The 20,639-nt window shown below is 37.3% G+C and overlaps 1 protein-coding gene across 17 annotated transcripts in view; it reads right to left on the reverse strand.

Annotated features, from left to right (window-relative positions):
• LOC126366837 (antichymotrypsin-2-like) overlaps positions 1-20,639 on the reverse strand; it is a 303,399-nt gene that overhangs the window by 12,621 nt on the left and 270,139 nt on the right. For 12 of the 17 annotated variants that reach the window (XR_007566416.1, XR_007566415.1, XM_050010161.1 and 9 more), the window contains exons 2-8: positions 18,402-18,496; positions 14,145-14,288; positions 12,346-12,549; positions 11,010-11,108; positions 10,147-10,287; positions 9,478-9,687; positions 8,533-8,677 (exon numbers count right to left, since the gene is read on the reverse strand). Coding sequence is in view for 15 of the 17 variants with exons in the window: in XM_050010161.1 (XP_049866118.1) it covers positions 8,533-8,677; positions 9,478-9,687; positions 10,147-10,287; positions 11,010-11,108; positions 12,346-12,549; positions 14,145-14,288; positions 18,402-18,496 (1,038 nt within the window). In the remaining 2 variants the exon portion in view is untranslated. Of the gene's footprint in view, positions 1-278; positions 862-2,463; positions 3,119-8,532; positions 8,678-9,477; positions 9,688-10,146; positions 10,288-11,009; positions 11,109-12,345; positions 12,550-14,144; positions 14,289-18,401; positions 18,497-20,639 lie in introns of those variants that run through there. The other 5 variants (XM_050010164.1, XM_050010165.1, XM_050010163.1 and 2 more) reach the window with 2 other exon arrangements.

Here is a 20,639-nt window from a genome sequence, read left to right on the forward strand (position 1 = left end):
AATAGTTGTAATTTATAAAACTTTTCTCGGTAGAGGTGAAAAAAATGTATATTTCACAAGAGAGGTAAATTGTTTTATGCCACGTGCTTTTAAATTACTCTGTGCCCAGCAATTAAGATTATTTTATTAGTTCTTAGTTTGAAATCGGCATTCGCGTATAAAACATAACTTTCCACTCTTGTATAACAAATAAGAACTATTTACTTGACACGGGAGGGAAAAGTATCGTACTTTTTTTTAGTTTTCCAGTTGTTCTTATTTTTCGTGACAATGTTCTTTAGCCTGTGATTTTAGTGATATGATAATGATGTGGAGTGATTCTTTTGTGAAATTCCCAGGTGCTCCGGGAGTTCCTTCACTGATGTATGGTAGTGGATGTTAGCGTTATTGTGTGCTATTTGAATTTAGGTACTAGTAGGAACGTGAAATGATAAAATATCGATATTAACGTAGCGTAAGTGTAATATGAAATTATTCACATGAAATATAACATTACAGATTTATGTTGTCCGGGTGGCGAAATACTCCCAGGATATAGAATGACGTGTCATTAAAAACTATAAGAAAAAAGAGGATGGAAAAGCCACACCACATTAAAAATCATATACTAATTAATTGAAAGGTATTTTAGGCAGAAAAGCCGCATTCCATGTATAACAAGTGTTACTATTGTGGCCAAGTCAAAATACATTACCTCCATTCTCTTTTTAAAATAAAGTTTTTAATTTTTGTTTCCTTTAAAGTATTTAACTCCGGTGAATATCTTGCGACCTGATATATCTATTCCAAAGTAAAATGGTCGGTCAACTATGAAAGACATTGTTTTGATTGGTATCAATGAGCTGCCCAGCCCGGTCATTACTGTAAAAAATGATACATAATGGTGCTGATTTCAGTACACACCGTCTAATTTTATTTTAAGTTGTACCTGTAATTTTCTTATAAGTACGCCGAAAAGAAAAGGGATGGATAACCGACAGGCATAAAATTTATGGAACTCACGTCAATTTTAGGCAGAAATTTACATTGGCCAATAACCCGACATAAATAAGTTGACAGTACACGTCCAACGAGTTGCATATCAGCGAGACGCCTATTTCATTCACCCGGGTTATTCATTCATTTTAAAATTGACAATTGTCAATCATCCGACCTTTTCAACGGATAAGAAAATTACAGATATAATTTAAAAGAAAATTAGGAGTTGTCTGCAGGAGTCGGGACTATTATTTGATTGGTACAAGTTGTATTGTTTCATTAAGATAAAGTATGTGTATTAATTTAGAAAGTATATACGTATATTAAGTTTCACATTTTTGTTATTAGTTTTTTCCAGTTGTTCTTATTTGTCGTGACGATGTCTTTTGGCATGTGATGTGTCATTTTGGTGAAAGGATGGTGATGTGGCGTGATGCTTGTGTTAATGTCTCAGGTGTTTCGGAAATAATGAAGACATAATGTAGTATAGTAGGTCTAGGTAAGTCACTTGGAGAGGCTGTTTTCTTGTCATGGAGTGGAGAGTGGAGAAAACAGATAAAACACACTTCCACGCACTTCCGTTCTTAAGTAGATCCAGAAAATCTAAATGCTGATATTCACTTCAGTTCTAAAAAATACATAACTAATTATTATGGAGGATGTGCGTCGAATACTCTCTGAGTCACTCACCAATAAAAAAAATTACAAAGGTATTGCCCTGGTACATGAGATGATAAATATTGCGCAAGAATCAGCGGAAAAGAAACACATAAGTATAAAAAAGAATAAAGTTTCGACGAAGTGTATTTGTAATAAGGAAGAGCTGCGTCTTTTTTTTATTTTAACTTATTGTACATTTGCCGCAGATGGCATTAATTACTTGGCCGGACAAATGGGGAGCGCTGAAGGCTCTCACCCGGTACAACGTTTAAGACAACAGGCCTGAGGGTGCCTAGTTGGGTGCGAACATCGGCTCAGGGCGTCGTCTGAGAGGAAAATATTTGAAAGAATTAATCGACTCTAGTGGGTCGATAGCAATAAGCGCTGATTGAGGGAAGGAAGAGCTACATGTCTTTATGAGCAGCCAGAACATGTCTGAGGACGTTTCTCACTCCATTCACTTTTCCGCGACACTCCCAGGACATTTCGTACAAAACACCTCTTTTTACACAGACACTATACATTGAAGTTATCGTACACGTGCATCTGTGCGTGTGAAGTCCGATTACGTCCGACACGATTGAAGGCTAAAGTAAGACCGAGGGGGTGAGGTAAACCTAGCTCAGCCGCTGGTGGGGAGCGGAGAGTTGCCGTTTGTTGGTTTATTCGTTATTCTATGGCACAGGGGAGAGCCAGTTCTGACACTGATACAAATAACAACATGCGGTTGCGCTGCATTGGATTGTACAGTTAATGTCAGCGCTACCGCATGTTATTAGAAACTAGGTACTTCTAAGAACTACATGAAATGAAAGAATATCGCGATTGACATAGCTATAAGTGTATTAGGAAATTATTTAAACAAAATATACAATTACAAAATGAATATTGTTATGGTACTTATGACATGACATTAACACTACAAGCAAAAAAGAGAATGGAAAACCTGACACCACATTAGAAATAGTATATAAATTAAACGTCTGTTGTCCAGAGCTATACCACAAGTTACATTATCATTGTCATATCTTTAAAAATATAAACATTGACTCGTCTTAATAGTAACTATTCTTCTATTGGAAAAGACCTTTTTTACGTGTATTAACCGTTACTAAATGTGAGTGGCTAAGACCAAAAACATTATCCCCATGCTCTTTCTAAAATAAATCTTCAAATTTTTGTTTTCCTTAAATTATTTAAATCCGGTGAATATCTTGCGACATATACTAATTAATTGAGAGGTATTTTAGGCAAAAAAGTCATATTCCATAAATTACAACTATTACTAATGTGGCCAAGTCAAAATACATTATCTCCATTCTCTTTTTAAAATAAAGTTTTTAATTTTTGTTTCCTTTAAAGTATTTAACTCCGGTGAATATCTTGCGACCTGATATATCTATTCCAAAGTAAAATGGTCGGTCAACTGTGAAGGATATTGGTTCGACTGGCATCAATGAGCTGCCAAACCCGGTAATTACTGTAAAACATAATAAATACTTGGTCGGTAAGTTTGTAAGGAATGGACTTATGTAGCAAGCAATACATGTAATATGAGAGAGTTTCACATTAAATTTGTCATAAGTTTTCTTTAGTTGTTTTTATTTTTCGTGTCGATGTCCTTTAGGATGTGAATTGTCATTATAATGAAAAGATGATGATGTGGAGTGAAGATGTATAGAAAATTACAAAAGAATATGCAGTCGTACGCTTGCGATGGACACAATCAAAAGTGGAAAGAACTAATTTGAGAAACACCGCATTTGAATATTAAATAAATCCAGTCGAAGAAATAAAAGACATGAAATATCTGATTAGATATCGTAACCGAAACGGTATTGTAACCGATTGGTTACAAAGAAAAGTGAGTTAGATAGAGAGAGGTACTCGATGAAAATGAATGTTGAATGATAAAAAAATGACACATACTGAAAGGGTTCGTTACGATATTATAATTTTGATATTTTCGAGAATATCAAAAGATTTATAACTGCGACCGGATAGCAAACTGAAGTTATCCATCCAGGCCATGATGGAATTACCGCTGAAACTCTGAAAGTAGGCGAACCGACGCTGGTGCCTTACATTACAAAATTCTTCAATAACATTCTACACGCTGGTCAATTACCTGCAGGGATTTGTCACTCGGACATAATACTTTTACATAAAAAAGGTGACAAATCCGACATTAATAGCTACAGGCCCATCAGTCTTGTCTCACATCTGTACAAGACCTTCATTAAAATTGTCGAAAATCGTATAGCCGGCACCCTCGACAGAGCTCAACCCCCAGAACAAGCAGGCTTCAGACCGGGTCTCTCAACAACGGACCACCTTCACGCCCTTAACCAAATTTTAGAAAAACACCACGAATTTCAACTTCCTCTCTACCTTGCTTTCGTGGATTATTCAAAGGCATTCGACAGTGTGAATCACCAGTCCATGTTTGAGGCCTCGCGAAGGCAAGGTATCGACCCAACCTAGATACACCTTATTCACAATATTTACAATAGTAGCGATCCTCCTTCTCCTAAGTTGTTTAATAGCACTTTGGAAGAAATGTTTCAGCAGTTAGTGCCTGTCTGGGAGGACTGCGGTATTACAGTCGGCGAGTCGAAGCTAACCAATGTTCGTTTCGCCGACGATATGGTTTTATTTTCCACGTCAGCTCTCGAATTGCAACGGATGCTACAAGACCTTAGTACAGCAAGCCTTGGGGTTGGACTGAGGATGAACATGTCGAAGATCAAGCTAATGACCAATACCACAGAGCACAGGATAGAAGTAGATGGTGAAAGTATTGCATATGTCCAGGAATTTGTCTATCTAGGCCAAGTAGTCTCTTTCCAGACCAGACAGGAGAAAGAAGTCGAAAGACGAATTGAAAATACCTGGAAGAGCTACTGGTCCATGAAGGACATGATAAAGGGTGATCTTCCACTATCCTTAAAGCGCAGACTCATGGACATGTGCATTCTTCCCATTCTCACCTACAGTGCTCAGACTTGGTCTTTGACTGACATCCAAAAGTCCAAACTCAAGGTTTGCCAGAGAGGTATGGAACGCAGCATCCTTGGTGTTAAATTGATCAGTCGGATCCGAAACACCACGCTGCGTTCCAAAACAAAAATAGCAGACGTAGCGAGAAAGGCTGCCTGCTTGAAATGGGACAGGGCTGGACATGTTGCCCGAATGCCCGATGACCTCTGGGCCAAAAAAGCTACAGAGTGGGTTCCTGCAAGTGCTGTCAGACGTCGGGGAAGGCCACGGAAAAGATGGCGCGACGAGTTAGACCGAGCGAGCAAGCTGGGGACAGGGAGGAGTGGAAGAAGGGAAGAGAGGCCTTTGCCCTGCAGTGGGAAATTGAGGGATATTAATAATAATAATAAACCGTTACTAAATGTGAGTGGCTAAGACCAAAAACATTATCCCCATGCTCTTTCTAAAATAAATCTATTAATTTTTGTTTTCCTTAAATTATTTACTTCCGGTGAATATCTTGCGACATATACTAATTAATTGAGAGGTATTTAGGCAAAAAAGTCATATTCCATAAAGGAGATCATCGGCTCTCCATACTTTGGCCGGCCCAAATTTGAAAGTGCCGGCCAGAGAAAAAAAATGTGTCGAACCTTTCAAGTAGATTGCTCTGAACATTTTTTACTATGACACCAGCCGTGTATGACCATTAGTTTGGCTTTAATTGGATTTTAAAAATCTCGATTTTTCATACAATTTGTAAAAAAAAATATTATGTCCGTTTGGAAAAAAAGTGATACAGGCGTATTACAAAGGACCGTTAGAACATTTATTAGTATGGCGCCAAACTTCTATGACCATTATTTTGACGTTTATTGGACTTTCCGTTTTGGTTAATATGTTAAAATGCCGGCAATCGAAAAGAATACGTCAAATCTGTCTAATAGTTGCTTCTCAATATTTCTTAATAAGACACCAGATATCTATGACCATTATTTTGCCTTTTATTGGAATTTACGTTTTAGGTCAAATGTGAAAAGTGCCGACCAGCAAAAATACCATATAGAGAGTATCGAGTAGATGCCTATTAACATTTTTTTCTATAGCACCAAACGTGTACGATCATTAGTTTGGCTTTTATTTTATTTTAAAAATCTTGTTTTCTTATTTATTTTATTTAAAAATAAAGTACTTTGGGCAAAAATTGCGATACGGCGGATTACAAAAGACCTTTAATACAACTTTGAACATTTAATAATCTGGCGCAAAACATTTTTGACCATTATTTTGACTTTGGCTTTTATTGGACTTTTTAAAAATCTTTATTTTTTTATACATTTTAACAATAACAACAAGCAGAGCTTTCCCAATGACTAGTTATTAGTCAGATAAATACTTTGTGTTTTTGTTTTGTGTGTTGTTAGGTGAACTTCTATATTAATACTATCTGATCTTAGATATGACGTTGGCTGTAGTTTTTGCATTCCACTCAACGTTACGGCCTAAGTTTAGGTTGAATTATTATGACCATAGATGGTTACCACCCTCCAAAGATAAGCTTGCCATCTAGTGACGAAACTCGTATTTGGGTATGACGTCTGAAGTAGCTGTTAGGGAAGACAGGAGTCGGGCAGTTGTAATTTGCATGTATGCTGATCTCAATGTCCTGGTGCTACTCGGCCAATAACGTAGTACCTCTATCACCCCACTGTATTTTCCTTGTATACACACTTTTCTTAAAAAATGTGTCAAAAAGACGACTATATTACGCCTTTAGCAAGATAGTTCCATTATCATCAGATAAAAGTTTTTTTCGCCAAAGTGTAGGTATCTATGAAAACACCAGATTTTTTTAAAATCGAATTGAGTTCAAAATAGTGGTCATAGACGCTTAATTCCATTTAAATAACGCGCCTGTTATGTTTTATTTTTTTACAAAAAAAAAACAATTAAAATCCAACAAAAGCCAAACTAATGGTCATACACGTTTTTGTCATAGTGAATAATGTTTACAGGTATCTTCTCGATAGCTTTGACATGTGTTTTTTGCTGACCGGCACTTTTCACACAGAAAGTATAACGTAAAGTCCAACAAAAGTCAAAATAATGGTCATAGACGTTTGGTGCCCTAATAATAAATGGTCAAACGGATAATTTATAACGGAGTATACCAATATTGTTTCTTGGCCGGCACTTCACATTTTCACCAAAAATGTATGAAAATTCATGTTTTTTTAATTCGAATAAAACCGAAAATATTGACCCTACAGCTTTGGTGCCATAGTAATAAATGCTCAGATGGATAAGTTCTAAGGATATATACCATTATTGTTACTTGGCCGGCACTTTACATTTTGACCAAAAATGTATGAAAAATACAGTTTTTTTAATTCGAATAAAACCGAAGATATTGACCCTACAGCTTTGGTGCCATAGTAATAAATGCTCAGATAGATAAGATCTAACGGAATATGGCAAAATTATTTTTTGGCCGGCACTTTGATTTCTGGGCCGAAATCCAATGATCTCCTTACAACTGTTACTAATGTGGCCAAGTCAAAATACATTATCCCCATTCTCTTTTTAAAATAGTTTTTAATTTTTACTCCATTTAAAGTATTTAACTCCGGTGAATATCTTGCGACCTGATATATCTATTCCAAAGTAAAATGGTCGGTCAACTGTGAAGGATATTGGTTCGATTGGCATCGAACCCGAACTGCTGGCTAACCCGGTAAATACTGTAAAACATAATAAATATTTGGTCGGTAAGTATGTAAGGAATGGACTTATGTAGCAAGCAATACATGTAATATGAGAAAGTTTCACATTAAATTTGTCATAAGTTTTTTTAGTTGTTTTTATTTTTCGTGTCGATGTCCTTTAGGATGTGAATTGTCATTATAATGAAAAGATGATGATGTGGAGTGAAGATGTATAGAAAATTACAAAGGAATATGCAGTCGTACGCCTGCGATGGATAACTTCACACAATCAAAAGTGGAAAGAACTAATTTGAGAAACACCGCATTTGAATATTAAATAAATCCAGTCGAAGAAATAAAAGACATGAAATATCTGATTAGATGTCGTAACCGAAACGGTATTGTAACCGAGTGGTTACAAAGAAAAGTGAGTTAGATAGAGGTACTCGATGAAAATGAATGTTGAATGATAAAAAAATTACACATGCTGAAAGGGTTCGTTACGATATTATAACTTTGATATTTTCGAGAATATCAAAAGATTTATAACTGCGACCGGATAGCAAACTGAAGTTACCCATAATAGTAGATGGGTATTGCTTTAAGTAGGTATATTACATGAAGAAAACTGTGTAAGAATTATCGTGATTGGTTACCATTGTTGAGAAAGTAGCAGCTTCCACGTATTTTTGCCCCTCCTCTAACCAATGGCGTTACCAATCATTCAGATAAGGTAGCGTAACAGTAAAGAGAACAAAGGTATAAGGTAGATAAAGTAGGAACAAACATTTTTGATATTTCAACACTAATACCAAAATTTCGTATTAATTTTCGCAAATCATTGCCTAAGTGTGATTTTATCACGTAGGATACATGGTGGATATACAAAATTTACAAGGATTTTGTTTAAAATTTCGTGAATGTAATTAGATAGTAAGTACCTAAATTGTTAATACAAAAAACTGTATAAATATTAGAGGAACTACAACCTCAACTATCTCTGTAGCAGACCATGGAAATTGTGCTAGAGCTAAATTTAGCAGTTCTTTGTAAATAAAGACGGAATTGTGGTGCTGCTAACTGAACTGATTTAGTAGTAAATATTTAAAATTCTACTAGTTTTAGGCGAAATGCTGTAAGATAAAGTATGGAAACTACTAGATGAAATTGGTACAAAAAGAAATCAATGAGGCAAGAAAATTAAACATACCGTTAGCAGCCGCGGCTTCAGCGCCCTCTTCATTGACTTCGATGAAGGCCTTCTGAATAGCATCGCTTACAAACAAATCATTTTCACCTTTCAACAGTTTATTCAACTTGGCTTTTGTGAAATCAAATAGCATATTTACATCGATCTGTAAAATCAAATCAAATCAAATCAAATCAATAACTTTATAACTTTAAAGGAATAATCATTCTCAGCCTAATTAATTCCATAGATTGGGTAACGGTTTCTATCTTCTATAGAGTGGATTGTGAGGTGGAGCACCAACGTCATCAACCCTGGTCAGGGTTACTATTGAGCCGCCAAAGGCCCCTGACATGACTCATGTAACGACTACTTACTTACATCAGTAAGTAGTAACCGGGACCAACGGCTTAACGTGCTTTTCTAAGCACGGATCATCTTACTTTCGGACAATCTGGTGATCAGCCAGTAATGTCCTAACCAAACTATGTGTGTATGTCCCCACCGGGAATCGATCCCGGGACCTCCGGATCGTGAGCCCAACGCTCAACCACTGGACCATGGAGGTCATTATGGTTTCTATCTTTTGCAGTTTTGGAAAATGTTCAAAAAGGGTCATAATACAATCATCCTCGGTGCCAACGTGTCTATGACGCTAAGTCTATGGCTGAATTGATTTATTTATTTAGAAAAAATATACATTGTAACATAACAGAAAAATCCACAGCTGTTACAAAGTTTCTCTTAAAATTACTTAACATACATGACACACAAAATAAAATTAAAATAAAAATTATTCCCGAATGGAGCTTACAGGCATCATGCTTTCAAAAGTCTTCTCACACTCCTTCATCAAACATGCTATCGAACTAACAAACAAATCACAATGTGGCGCTGATTCAAGAAGATGATTGATGGCCAACCTTTGCACCAGGTACTCCAAGAAATAAACAGTGCAGTACTTACAGCTTTCAGGACGTCCTTAAGGTTTATCTCGGTTTCAATTTTGAATTTAGGAAGGCGCACTTCAACTTCACGTTCGAACATATCACTTGTGGCGCGAGTTATTGCTTCGGGGTCCTTCAGCTTTTCTTCGAGAGCAGCAAGTCCGTCAACTTGGTTAGGTAGGATGATCAACATTGATGCCTCATCACCAACGTAAGGCAACCTGAGGAACTGTGAAAGCAAACATTATTGTGACTTAATAAGATAAAGAATTACATTAATATGAAAAAATATCTAACTTTGTCTTTACTTCTGGATCTTGTATTTACATAATAGTATTGGTATTCTGATAAAATCGAAATGTCAATTAAATTAAAATATAACACAAAATATAGCAGTCCGTACTAAGTAAGATTTAGAAATATATTGTTTGTATCTCACGTTTTGCAGTAAGAATTAGAATTTGTATTACAGTGGGTTGCTTGGATGTTTTCAAATGATCACCAAATTTCGGGTGGAAATGAAAATAAATTGAAAATTAATTTGCGAATTGTAGAGTTGCGAATAAACTTAAAGTGTTCGTAAGTCATAGGACTGTAGAAATAACTTAAATACGATTTTGACTCTCGGTAAGAGGTCTGTAAAATGAACGAGTTTCATTGATTTTTCACAAATATAAAGAAACAATACCTTTGCATCAAGATCCTTGCATTCACTGTATAAGAAATTAGCCTTCTTGTACATGGTAGGAACTTTGATGGTCTTGTCCTTAGTGACATGGAAATCACGGTCTACAGTATCGTTAGGGTTGAACTTTTCTTTCCATTGGCCCTGAAAAAATAAAACTGTAAATTAGAACCTACATGGTTTAACAATCTCCGTGGTCTAGTGGATACGATACGATATGGAGGTCTGGGTTCGATTCCACTTTGTTGCAAGGCTTAAATCGCCTGATTGTCCGAAAAAGTAAGATGATGATGTTAAGCCGTTGGCTCCGGCTATTTGTCGTAAAACGCTTCCACCAACCCGCAGTGGAACAGCGTGGTGGAGTATGCTTCCCCCCTTTTGCCCCCTCCGTTTGATTGAAGGGAGCCCTGTGTGTGGGACGAATATTGGGTTTATGATATGTTAAACGCATTTTCTGTAGAGATAGGACCACAAAACAGCTCGATGAGGATAGTTCATTTCACTGTGTCTTCCGTATCGCTTATCTTAAATCTTGTCATCAAAGATGTACGTGGCCATGATCATCAGTTCCTTTTCTTTCTTTTTTTGACGTAGATTTGCTGCACATGGCATTAACCATTTGGCCGGACAAGGCTCTCACCCGGTACAACGTTTAAGACAACAGGCCTGAGGGTGCCCAGTTGGACGCGAACCTCGGCTCAGGGCGTCGTCTGAGAGGAAAAATATTTGAAAGAATTAATCGACCACGCGTTTGGTGTCGCGAGCTGATTGGCTGCCTCTATGGCTAGAGTAATCGGGTCGTCGGGATCGCATATTACGTCCTTCGATGACCATCAGTGTATGTTATGACATTTTAAAGAACGAACCTTGAAGTAGATAGCGTTAACGAGAACAACTTTGGTATCCGAAGTTAAGGACCTGGCTTTTACCAAGTCTTTGATGCGGTTATTTGTTTGACTCTCCACCTGTAAAATTAAAGCAATGATCAATAGTTATCCTGTAAAATGATTGCCAAATGTCTTGTACATTCGTTACTACGTGTGAGTATACGGAATAGGTATGTAGATATAATAATTATCAGGGATCGGTATAGGTAGTGTATTTTGCGAAATTTATCTCAACATGGACAAGCCCAAATTTTGAATCTCGAAACACAATATTCGAATTTTTATTAAGTATTTATTTTAGTGAATTATTTCAGTAATTTCTATGTAACGTATTTTTATTGTTGTTTTGTTTATAATATTTTATCACGCTTTTATTTTATTTAAATACTTATTTATGTATTTTTGTCTTAATTGGTCTGGATCAAGTCAACAAACTTTCGCATTTATAATATTAGTCGGACTTTATTTATGATATCTTTCTAGTTTACATTTATTTATTTAATACAAGAAAATGACAATGCTATTACAACGTGATGTAATCTCGCAATTTCAAAAATCTCGTGGTCATATCTATATTAACCATAACATTCTGTATCTCTCTCGCTATAACATATTTATGTTATGTTATTTACATTGTACATGTATACTTACATATATTATTGCACACACAATAAATATATTGGCCATTGACCCCAAATGGCGGTATTTATCCCGATCACTGTAAATTATCAATTTTCTCTTTTGTTTTGTATTTCCTGTGTGTACAATAATATATGTATATAATGGCCCCGAATTCTGCTGACACATCCTAATTTTATTTTAAGTCATACCCGTAATTTTCTTATCCGCCGAAAAGGAAAGGGACGGTTGATTTTTAACAAGTTAATTTTAAAACGAATGAATAACCCGGGCGAATAAAATAGGCATCTCGCTGGTATGCAATCCGTTTGACGTGCTGTCTTCTTAATTCTATCGGCTGCTACAAAATTTTTAGACTGTTGTTTTAGATTTCTGCTTAAAATTGACTGTGTGTTCCATAAATTGTATGCGTGTCGATTACCCGTCCCTTTATTTTTCAGCGGATAAGAAAATGACAAGTATAACTTAAAATAAAATTAGATGGCGTCTGCAGGAATTAGCACATGAGAGGTAGACAAACACTGATTGGCGGACTGAGTCCGCTTCACACGCAGTCCGCCAACCAATCAAGATGAGGTGACATAAACTTGCGCGTGGACTACTTATAACATAATTCTTCCGCTCAAATAGCTCAGCAGGTGACAAGAACTTCCGCCCTATAGTACTTAAAACTTACCCAGGTGTTGATTTCCTTGGCAGTTTCTACATTCTTGGAGAAATCCACATTTTTTACTTCAGAATCGAAGACGTCGCGAGCTATAGCTTCGTAATCTTCATTTAGTTTATAGCTTTTTGGGATGTACAGGCGGTTAGCTTGCTTTAACTCTACACCCTTTACACTTCTGAGTTTCTTGTTGACTTGGCCAAATACTTGTTTTGTCTGAAATAAAAACAGCTAGGTAAGTAAATATTCAATAAACATTACCTTCACGCCGTGGGATACAATAATACATTGCATTTTTGGTTTTTCAAGTTCTATGCTGTTAATACGTTTTATTACACGAAATAAAAAGTAAAATATAATAATATAATAAAATATAATAATATAGTAATATTTGAGTAAAAAAATAAAAACTCATTTCCACACTCATCTGGTACTACGAAGTACTTTATATTATCTGTTCTATGCTGGTACGAAAAAAAAGCTCGAATGACAATCATTGCTCTTTCTGAAATGCGTTGGTGTTTCTATGTTGTCTGACATTTTTAAACATAGCATTATTTCTCCACAGTAATTATAGTTTCGGTGGATGGTCGAACCTAACCTAACCAGACCTGGTGTAATCGCTGGTGTGACATACTATACATATTATATAAAACCGCGCCTATCTCCCATCACGGAAAAAAGAGACTATCCATTTCCATTTGCTACGATTCTGTCATACTTCCCTTTCTCCACATATCAATCGTTTTGTACACACCCACAGGTAAAGGGTGAACTGTACTACCCTAGAAATAGTATAGTAGTTCTTGCATACTCACGAAGGCAGTCGTCTTTTGGCTGTGGTTAGTAAACGGTGTACCTAATCTTTTTTTTTTAACGTTGCTTAACGAAGCCCGGGGGAGCCCGGTTTAGCCACTAAAACCCAACGGTGTTCCTTCTTGCCGTCACGCACTCAACCGCGACGCTGCCGATAAATACGACCCCGCCGGCGGTGTACCTAACTTTTCTTTTTGAGGGTTATGGTGGGTTTGCACCGACAGAACCCCTCCGCATCACCACCGTTATGCCAAGCTGCGGAACGCTTGGCGGCTTGGCGACGATTGCTCATGGCTTAGGCAACATCTCGTGGGGTGGCAAATGCCGCCACCCCACCTTTGTTGTAGAGAGACACACACAACGTACGCCAATTCTCGAGCTCGACCGTGCGACAGGAAGATCAGCTAGCGCAAACGCACGGTGCTTCTGGTCCTCACGGCAGATGATCGCCGTTAACCTCGTTCAGGGCGGAAGGCCTCGAATCAAATGTTCTCCTTCTGCGCTCTGGATGCTGGGCGCGAAGCAGGTTATCGGAGGCTGCTTTTCGTTACCTCTCCGCCGCGCCATTTTCCTCTGTAGCATCACTTGCTCACAGACGGAAATAATTGCCCTCCACGGACGTTGTACTGATCCTAATCTAACCTAACCTAACCTTTGTAGATTTGCCGCAGATGGCATTAACTACTTGGCCGGAACCTAACCTAACCATAGACACATTAACATGCATACGTTTATGTGTAAAATAAACAGACCGACTGCCGTGGGTTGCAAGAACTACGTACCTATGATATTTATTACTTATTTCTTTGTTGTCCACCTTAGGACTATGTATCAAAAGTGGCTGCAAATAGTTTCTTGATTATTTGTAGTTCTGCCCACCCCTTCGGGGAATACGGGCGTGAGTTTATGTATGTATGTATGTTCTTTGTTAAAAACTAAAAAATGTTACTAGTTTCACTGTAAAAGACTTAAGTATTTAAACGTTTTATGCTTACGGTTTCATCACTTGGCATGCCGATGGCCCGAAGCAGTTCATCGTGAGATGGACCGACAGCAGCCTGGGATAGTAACGCGAGTGGAGTCAGCACGGAGAAGGCAGATAATACTATGCTCTCATTTGGCTTGGTCTTCACCACCTCCTGTAAATAAAAAAAGACAAAACAAATATGAATAAAACGGTTCTGCGTAAATATAGAACCATGTCGTATTAACTTATTTGTCAAATGGAAACAGACTCAGTAATTGCCTAATTGTCAAATTCTAAAATTCGAATTTCAAATTCAAACTGTTAATTCTTTCAAAAACTATTGTTGTTTAATTATATATTTTTGTTCATTATATTGTTTTTCTTTTTATTATATATAAATGTTTTTAATTTGGTTATTTCTAAAAATGGTATCTCGAATATTACGTACTTCAAAAGCCAATACCGAGCTTTTTGTTAGACCACTTTTTTCTATATTATGCTATGACGACAGTAATTTTGCCCCTTACTGCATTTACATAGGATTCTTGATAGTCATCCAACGGGTTGTTATTTACAAATAAAAACATAAGTAACCTAATCTATAACTCGACTGCGGAAAAATCGCGCTCTAAAAAGTAGGTGTGAAACAAGAAAATATTTCTCCAAAATTCATACCTATCTACCAAACTAAAAGATAATGTGCTTAAGTAGACAACTTGTTTGCTTTTTATAATTTACTATTTGAAGGCAATAGGTAGGTATTATATATTAGGAATGTTCAGAAGATGAACGTGGTCGTATGTGTAAGCAATCTCTTCGGCATACGACCACGGCTATCTTATACACAAATTGATTTCAAAACGCATCTGCATTAGCAATTAAAACTGCTGTTACTTATAACCCTATTAACGTTCGTATTTTATTAACTTTGTCTGATAAGAAACTGTTAACTTGGTAATGGAATTGTTCATGAGCTAAATTGAGAACTTAATTGAATACTGCTATAGTTCATTTTTGATTAATTCAAGTACGGTCACGAGTACTAATATACATACACTTTGAAACCATGTCACATTAACTTTTTTGACAAATTAAACCGTAAGTCTCATTAAATGTCGAATAACGTAGTGCGACAGGGTTCTAAAGTGGGTACATGATATTGCTCATGAGGAAGCTACAGAGGAAGACGGCGCGGCGGAGAGAGAATCCTCCGCGCCCAGCGTCCAGAGCGCAAAACGCAGAACGTCCAGAGCCTTTCGCCCTGAACGGCAATCTGCCGTGAGTAACTACAAGTACGGTCACGAGTACTAATATGTATACACTTTGAAATCAAGTCACATTAACTTTTTTGACAAATTAAACCGTAAGTCTCATTAAATGTCGAATACCGTAGTGCGACAGGGTTCTAAAGTGGGTACATGATATCGCTTATGACTGTACGTCCTTAGCAATGTTAAACTTCGCAAAATGGCGACAGATACAAAAGTAACTAGGCTTTTTATCACATAGGTAATAGGCATATTTCTCTGAAATTCTTCCGAATAGTGTGATGTTCAGAATATGCCTATCTGTCCTAAGAGTTTACTTACCACGGCATAAGACTGCGGCTATCTCTTAAACATCACACTATTCGGAAGAATTTCAGAGAAATATACCCATTATGTACGTATACCTATGATAAAGTATCAAAATCAATAAGTTGACCAAGCAAATCCACAGGCAAAATAATAGCATAAGCATATAAGTTGTTTGTTACTAACATTATTATATGGATACAGTCCGAAATAAATAATTTGAATTTGAATAGTCTCAAGTTACTTTTGTATCTGTCGCCATTTTGGAAAGTTTAACATGGCTAAGGACGTGTAGTAACAGTCGTCAGAGAAATATACCTATTTTCTTGTTTCATACTTTTTAGAGCGTGATTTTTCTGTAGTTGGGTTTTAGTTTTTAAAATAATATTTTTATTTCTACATGATAAGGTTGTTCTCCCAGTCTATAAGATGCAACTAAAAAATAATAACAAATTTTATTTACTCAGACATTATTACATCTACATTTAATCATCCCTAGCATTATACCGTTTCTCACAGGGTCCGCTTACCTAACCCGAAGATTTGACAGGTCCGGTTTTTTACAGAAGCGACTGCCAGTCTGACCTTCCAACCCGCGAAGGGAAAATCACATCGAACCGGTTAGGTCACATACCTCCGAAAACGCATTCGGAAATATGGGTTTCTCACGATTATTCCCATCACCGCTGAGCACGTGATAATCATTTACGATCCAAATATGAATTCAAACACAAATTCGACAATCATTTGTTTAGGGCTATGCTGGATTCGAATCTGTGACTTGAAAGTGAGAGGCAAGCGTTTTCCAACATCTACATCTACATTTGTTAGTAAGTAATTGTTTTCATTACTAACATATTTATAAGCATATTTATTACTTTAGCAATATTTATTTCTACAACCAAAAAACATTTCATATTTTCCTTTCCTTGATGTCTTTATCAAATCGTAAATAATACGCATTTGGGATGCCATTTTATTGTTGATTGTGGTCGTTTACTTTAATATTTAATACTATGTAAAGTGAGTCACCGTCGCCACCGTGGCTTATCATGTTATTTACACGTGGATAAAACAATCACACCTTTTTCCAAGGTTTACATGAAAGTTTTTTTACATTATAGAACGTAAATAGTCTGTATAAAAATTATGAAGAACATAAATAGTTTTAACGTTCGGAAAATACCACTTGATATCAACTCAGAATCATGGTCTGGATAGACTCAAAGTTTCCTTTACGATGTCACTAACATACTGTATTTTAAACAAAAAATCGAACTACGGATATTTTGTTTTACCCATTAGCAGAGATAAGAGTCTGTCATTTGAAGCGCTCCCAACCCTTCCGTTAGGAAATAGATTACGGAATCACATTCCAATGACTGTGAAATTTAATTCTCTTTGTGACGTGATTTCATTCTAAAGAATCACATTCAAAGCTGAATCATTGAGCGAGCTTATCTTACAATTTGAATACTTAGATTTAATTTATTTTATCAAAATGTGTTTGTTTCACGGATATTTTACTAACATAAATAATCTACGCGCAATTTACCACACATAGATATACTGAAAATGTAAGCCTGTAATATTCAAATGGTAGCGGTATTTTAGTTGGAAGAACTCTTGGCTCTTACTGTGAGATCGTAGGTTCTTTTTTTTTGACGTGACTTATTGCAGATGACATTAACTACTTGGCCGGACAAATGGGGAGCGCTGAAGGCTCTCACCCGGTACAACGTTTAAGACAACAGGCCTGAGGGTGCTCAGTTGGGCGCGAACCTCGGCTCAGGGCGTCGTCTGAGAGGAAAAATATTTAAAGGAATTAATCGACCCTAGTGGGTCGATAGCGATAAGCGCTGAATGAGGGAAATCGTCGACCACGCCGGCGGGGTCGGTATCGGGGGGTCGTAAGTTTAAATCCAGCAAGGGCCTTTATAAACCAATGATTTTTGATTTTGTTTTCGAATTCATGTTGGTTTTTAAATGGCTACCATGCGCTCAGCGGCGAAGGAAAACATCGCGGGGAATCTGATCTAACTTGTAATTGGGCCGATTTTCCCTTCTGGTTAGAAGGTTAAACAGGCGCAGAACTGTTTTTGGCTTGGTCTTTCTATGTTCGAGTTTGTATGCTTATGCGCGCATTGATCATTCCTATAGAAATCCGTCACAGTACTAATACTTGCTCCACGGTCGTCACCCTCGCCATTTGGTCTCTGTGGTCTAGATAAATAATGACTTAGATATACCATCTTCTTTCGTGTGTGAGTTGTGACGTCAATGACCGAGATCTACAACCCTGGTGTCAGGGTTACTATTGACCCGCCTTATGTAGCGACTACATGCTCACTTGGGTACATAACAACCGGTACCGACTTCTTAACGTGCCTTCCGAAGCACGGATCATTTTACTTTCGGGCAATTATAACTGGGGCAATGTCCGAAACAAACTGGGGATCAGAAAGTGTCTTGTGATATATCCCCACTGGATTTCGAACCCGGGAACTATGAGCCCTGAGCTTAACGCTCAACCACTGGACTACATTGTCCGTTATTAGATACCTATAACATTTTCTTCTTAACCCTGGTGTCAGGGTTATTATTGAGCTATAACATGAAAAGTAAAGAATACAATGTGCACGGAAAATCCAGGTACATCCAGATGTTCGGTCTGGACGGACTTCACATGGCTATATAGGTAACAAACTTACAGCAAACATTTTGGCAGTTAATCGGTTGTTGCCCGCGATGAGCAGTTTGTCGCTGCTCTCATCTTCTGCTATCGCCATGCTCGCCAGAGCCAATACTGTGAAGAAGGATACATTGATTAATAAAAAGAAGAAAGAACATACATGATGTCGGGTGGGGGAACCACAAGTAACCTAAAACCTTTCAATCACTTTGGATACGAAGAACCCTATGAAGACAAGTTTTTGTTTTGACTTATTGTAGATTTGCCGCAGATGGCATTAACTACTAGGCCGGACAAATGAGGAGCGCTGAAGGCTCTCACCCGATACAACGTTTAAGACAACAGGAGTGAGGGTGCCCAGTTGGGCGCGAACCTCGGCTCAGGGCGTCGTCTGAGAGGCAAAATATTTGAAAGAATGAATCGACCCTAGTGGGTGGAAAGCGATAGGCGCTGATTGAGGGAAATCGTCGATCACGCCGGCGGGGTCCGTATCGGGGTCCTGAAGTGTTTGGTGTCGCGAGCTGATTGGCTGCCTCTATGGCTAGAGTAATCGGGTCGTCGAGATCGAATATTACGTCCTTCGTGAAGACAAGTGATATGCCTATCGACCATTAAAATGGTGTTGTCATGTTAGATAGAAAATGAGATAAACAGCTGAAGAGCTTTTTTGTATTCGTTTCCACTCCAACACAGAAGCGATAAACAAGGAAAACTGTGACATATCACATCAGAAAAAATATTATGCTTTTCGAGTTTATCTAGTAATTTAATGTCATTGATTTACCTAAAGTATTTTTTTTCATATAGGTATTCAGAAATCCATTATCTTTATTGACTTTTTATTATTTACACAATTAAGCAACTCCATTACATATTCGTTTAAGTACCTACTTACGAAACTTGTTGTTTAGTAGTCACTATCGTATTTTTATATCAATGTCAGGTCACGTTGTAATTATGTTGAAAATAATAATCTCATTTTCTCATTTGGGTGACAAAAGTTATCTGAGGTAATGGTCATTCATTACTTTTTAACACAGACGCGACAATTTGCATTAAAGTCGTAAAACCGAATGTCCTTTAAAAATCCAAACCCCATTGTTTAACTATTGTGTCTGGAAATCTCGGCCTTAGGAGGTTAATGCGTTCATGTTTCTACTGGGTCTTCCAAAATTTATATTTCACTAATACCAATTAGATGTAACCTTTTTATTTTAAGACGAATTAAGTATGTTTAGTTAAGTAAGTTACCTTTCCTCAAGTAAATATCAACAAAGATAAACCAACGACATATGTGGCGTCTAACATATTAATAAATCTCTTTTCTTTCTTTATTTTATAAACATAAAAAATCCTTTTTTCCATTACATTAGGACAGTTTATTATTAACACGTTCCAGGATAGAGCCAGGAAAGGCGTGAGGCTAGAATCGCTCTAAAATGACCCATGAATTTTTACATAAAGCATATTTGCCTCAATGCATCTTTCACACAATGTAAAACTTTACGACGCGACACTACTCAGCTCCAATCCCTTTTAATACAATACTATATGTCATGCTACCATATTTTGTATTATGATTTCCCGGTCCTTATCGGTGTAGCAACCGTTGCCTTGCAGTAAAAACACGTAAGTAATTGCCTTTTTGAAAACTCAAATTTGTATGTGGTTTCTTTTAACAAAACCATACGAAGGAAAAGCTAGTTTCATGCCAGGTAAACATTAGTGGTCTCTATTGTTACTCGGAATAAAACTTATAAAAATATTTTTTTTTTTTTATCTTTGATGACTTTGCTCTTAGCCCCAGACTTGCCCGAATGCATTGACGAGGCCTAAGATGGAGCGAGCTCGCCCAGAAAGTGCCCGTTCACTCTGGCCTTGAAAACACCCGGGTTATATGCATTCGGAAATACAGAAGACGGCAGAGAATTGCACTCCTTAGCAGTGCGCATAATGAAGGACGATGCGAAGCGCTTTGTGCGAATAGTTCACATATCCACCAAATAGGGATGGAACCCGGCCGTACGTCTGGAAATCCGAAGATAAAAGGGGGATGGTGGAATGAGCTCGTTTAGATCGCGGGCACACTCCCCAAAGTGCAGTCTGTAGAATACCGACATACTGGCGAATCTAGATTTAGGTGTAGAAAATCACATTCTGATGTGATTTTTCAAAATGGCGCTTACGTGGGTGTTCACTGTAAGGCGACAATATACATTTTAAATTTTAAACCCTGCATATCGTCGACCGTCGAAAG

This window comes from Pectinophora gossypiella, chromosome 5 (genome assembly GCF_024362695.1).
Source record: "Pectinophora gossypiella chromosome 5, ilPecGoss1.1, whole genome shotgun sequence".
Classification (NCBI taxonomy): Eukaryota; Metazoa; Arthropoda; class Insecta; order Lepidoptera; family Gelechiidae; genus Pectinophora; species Pectinophora gossypiella.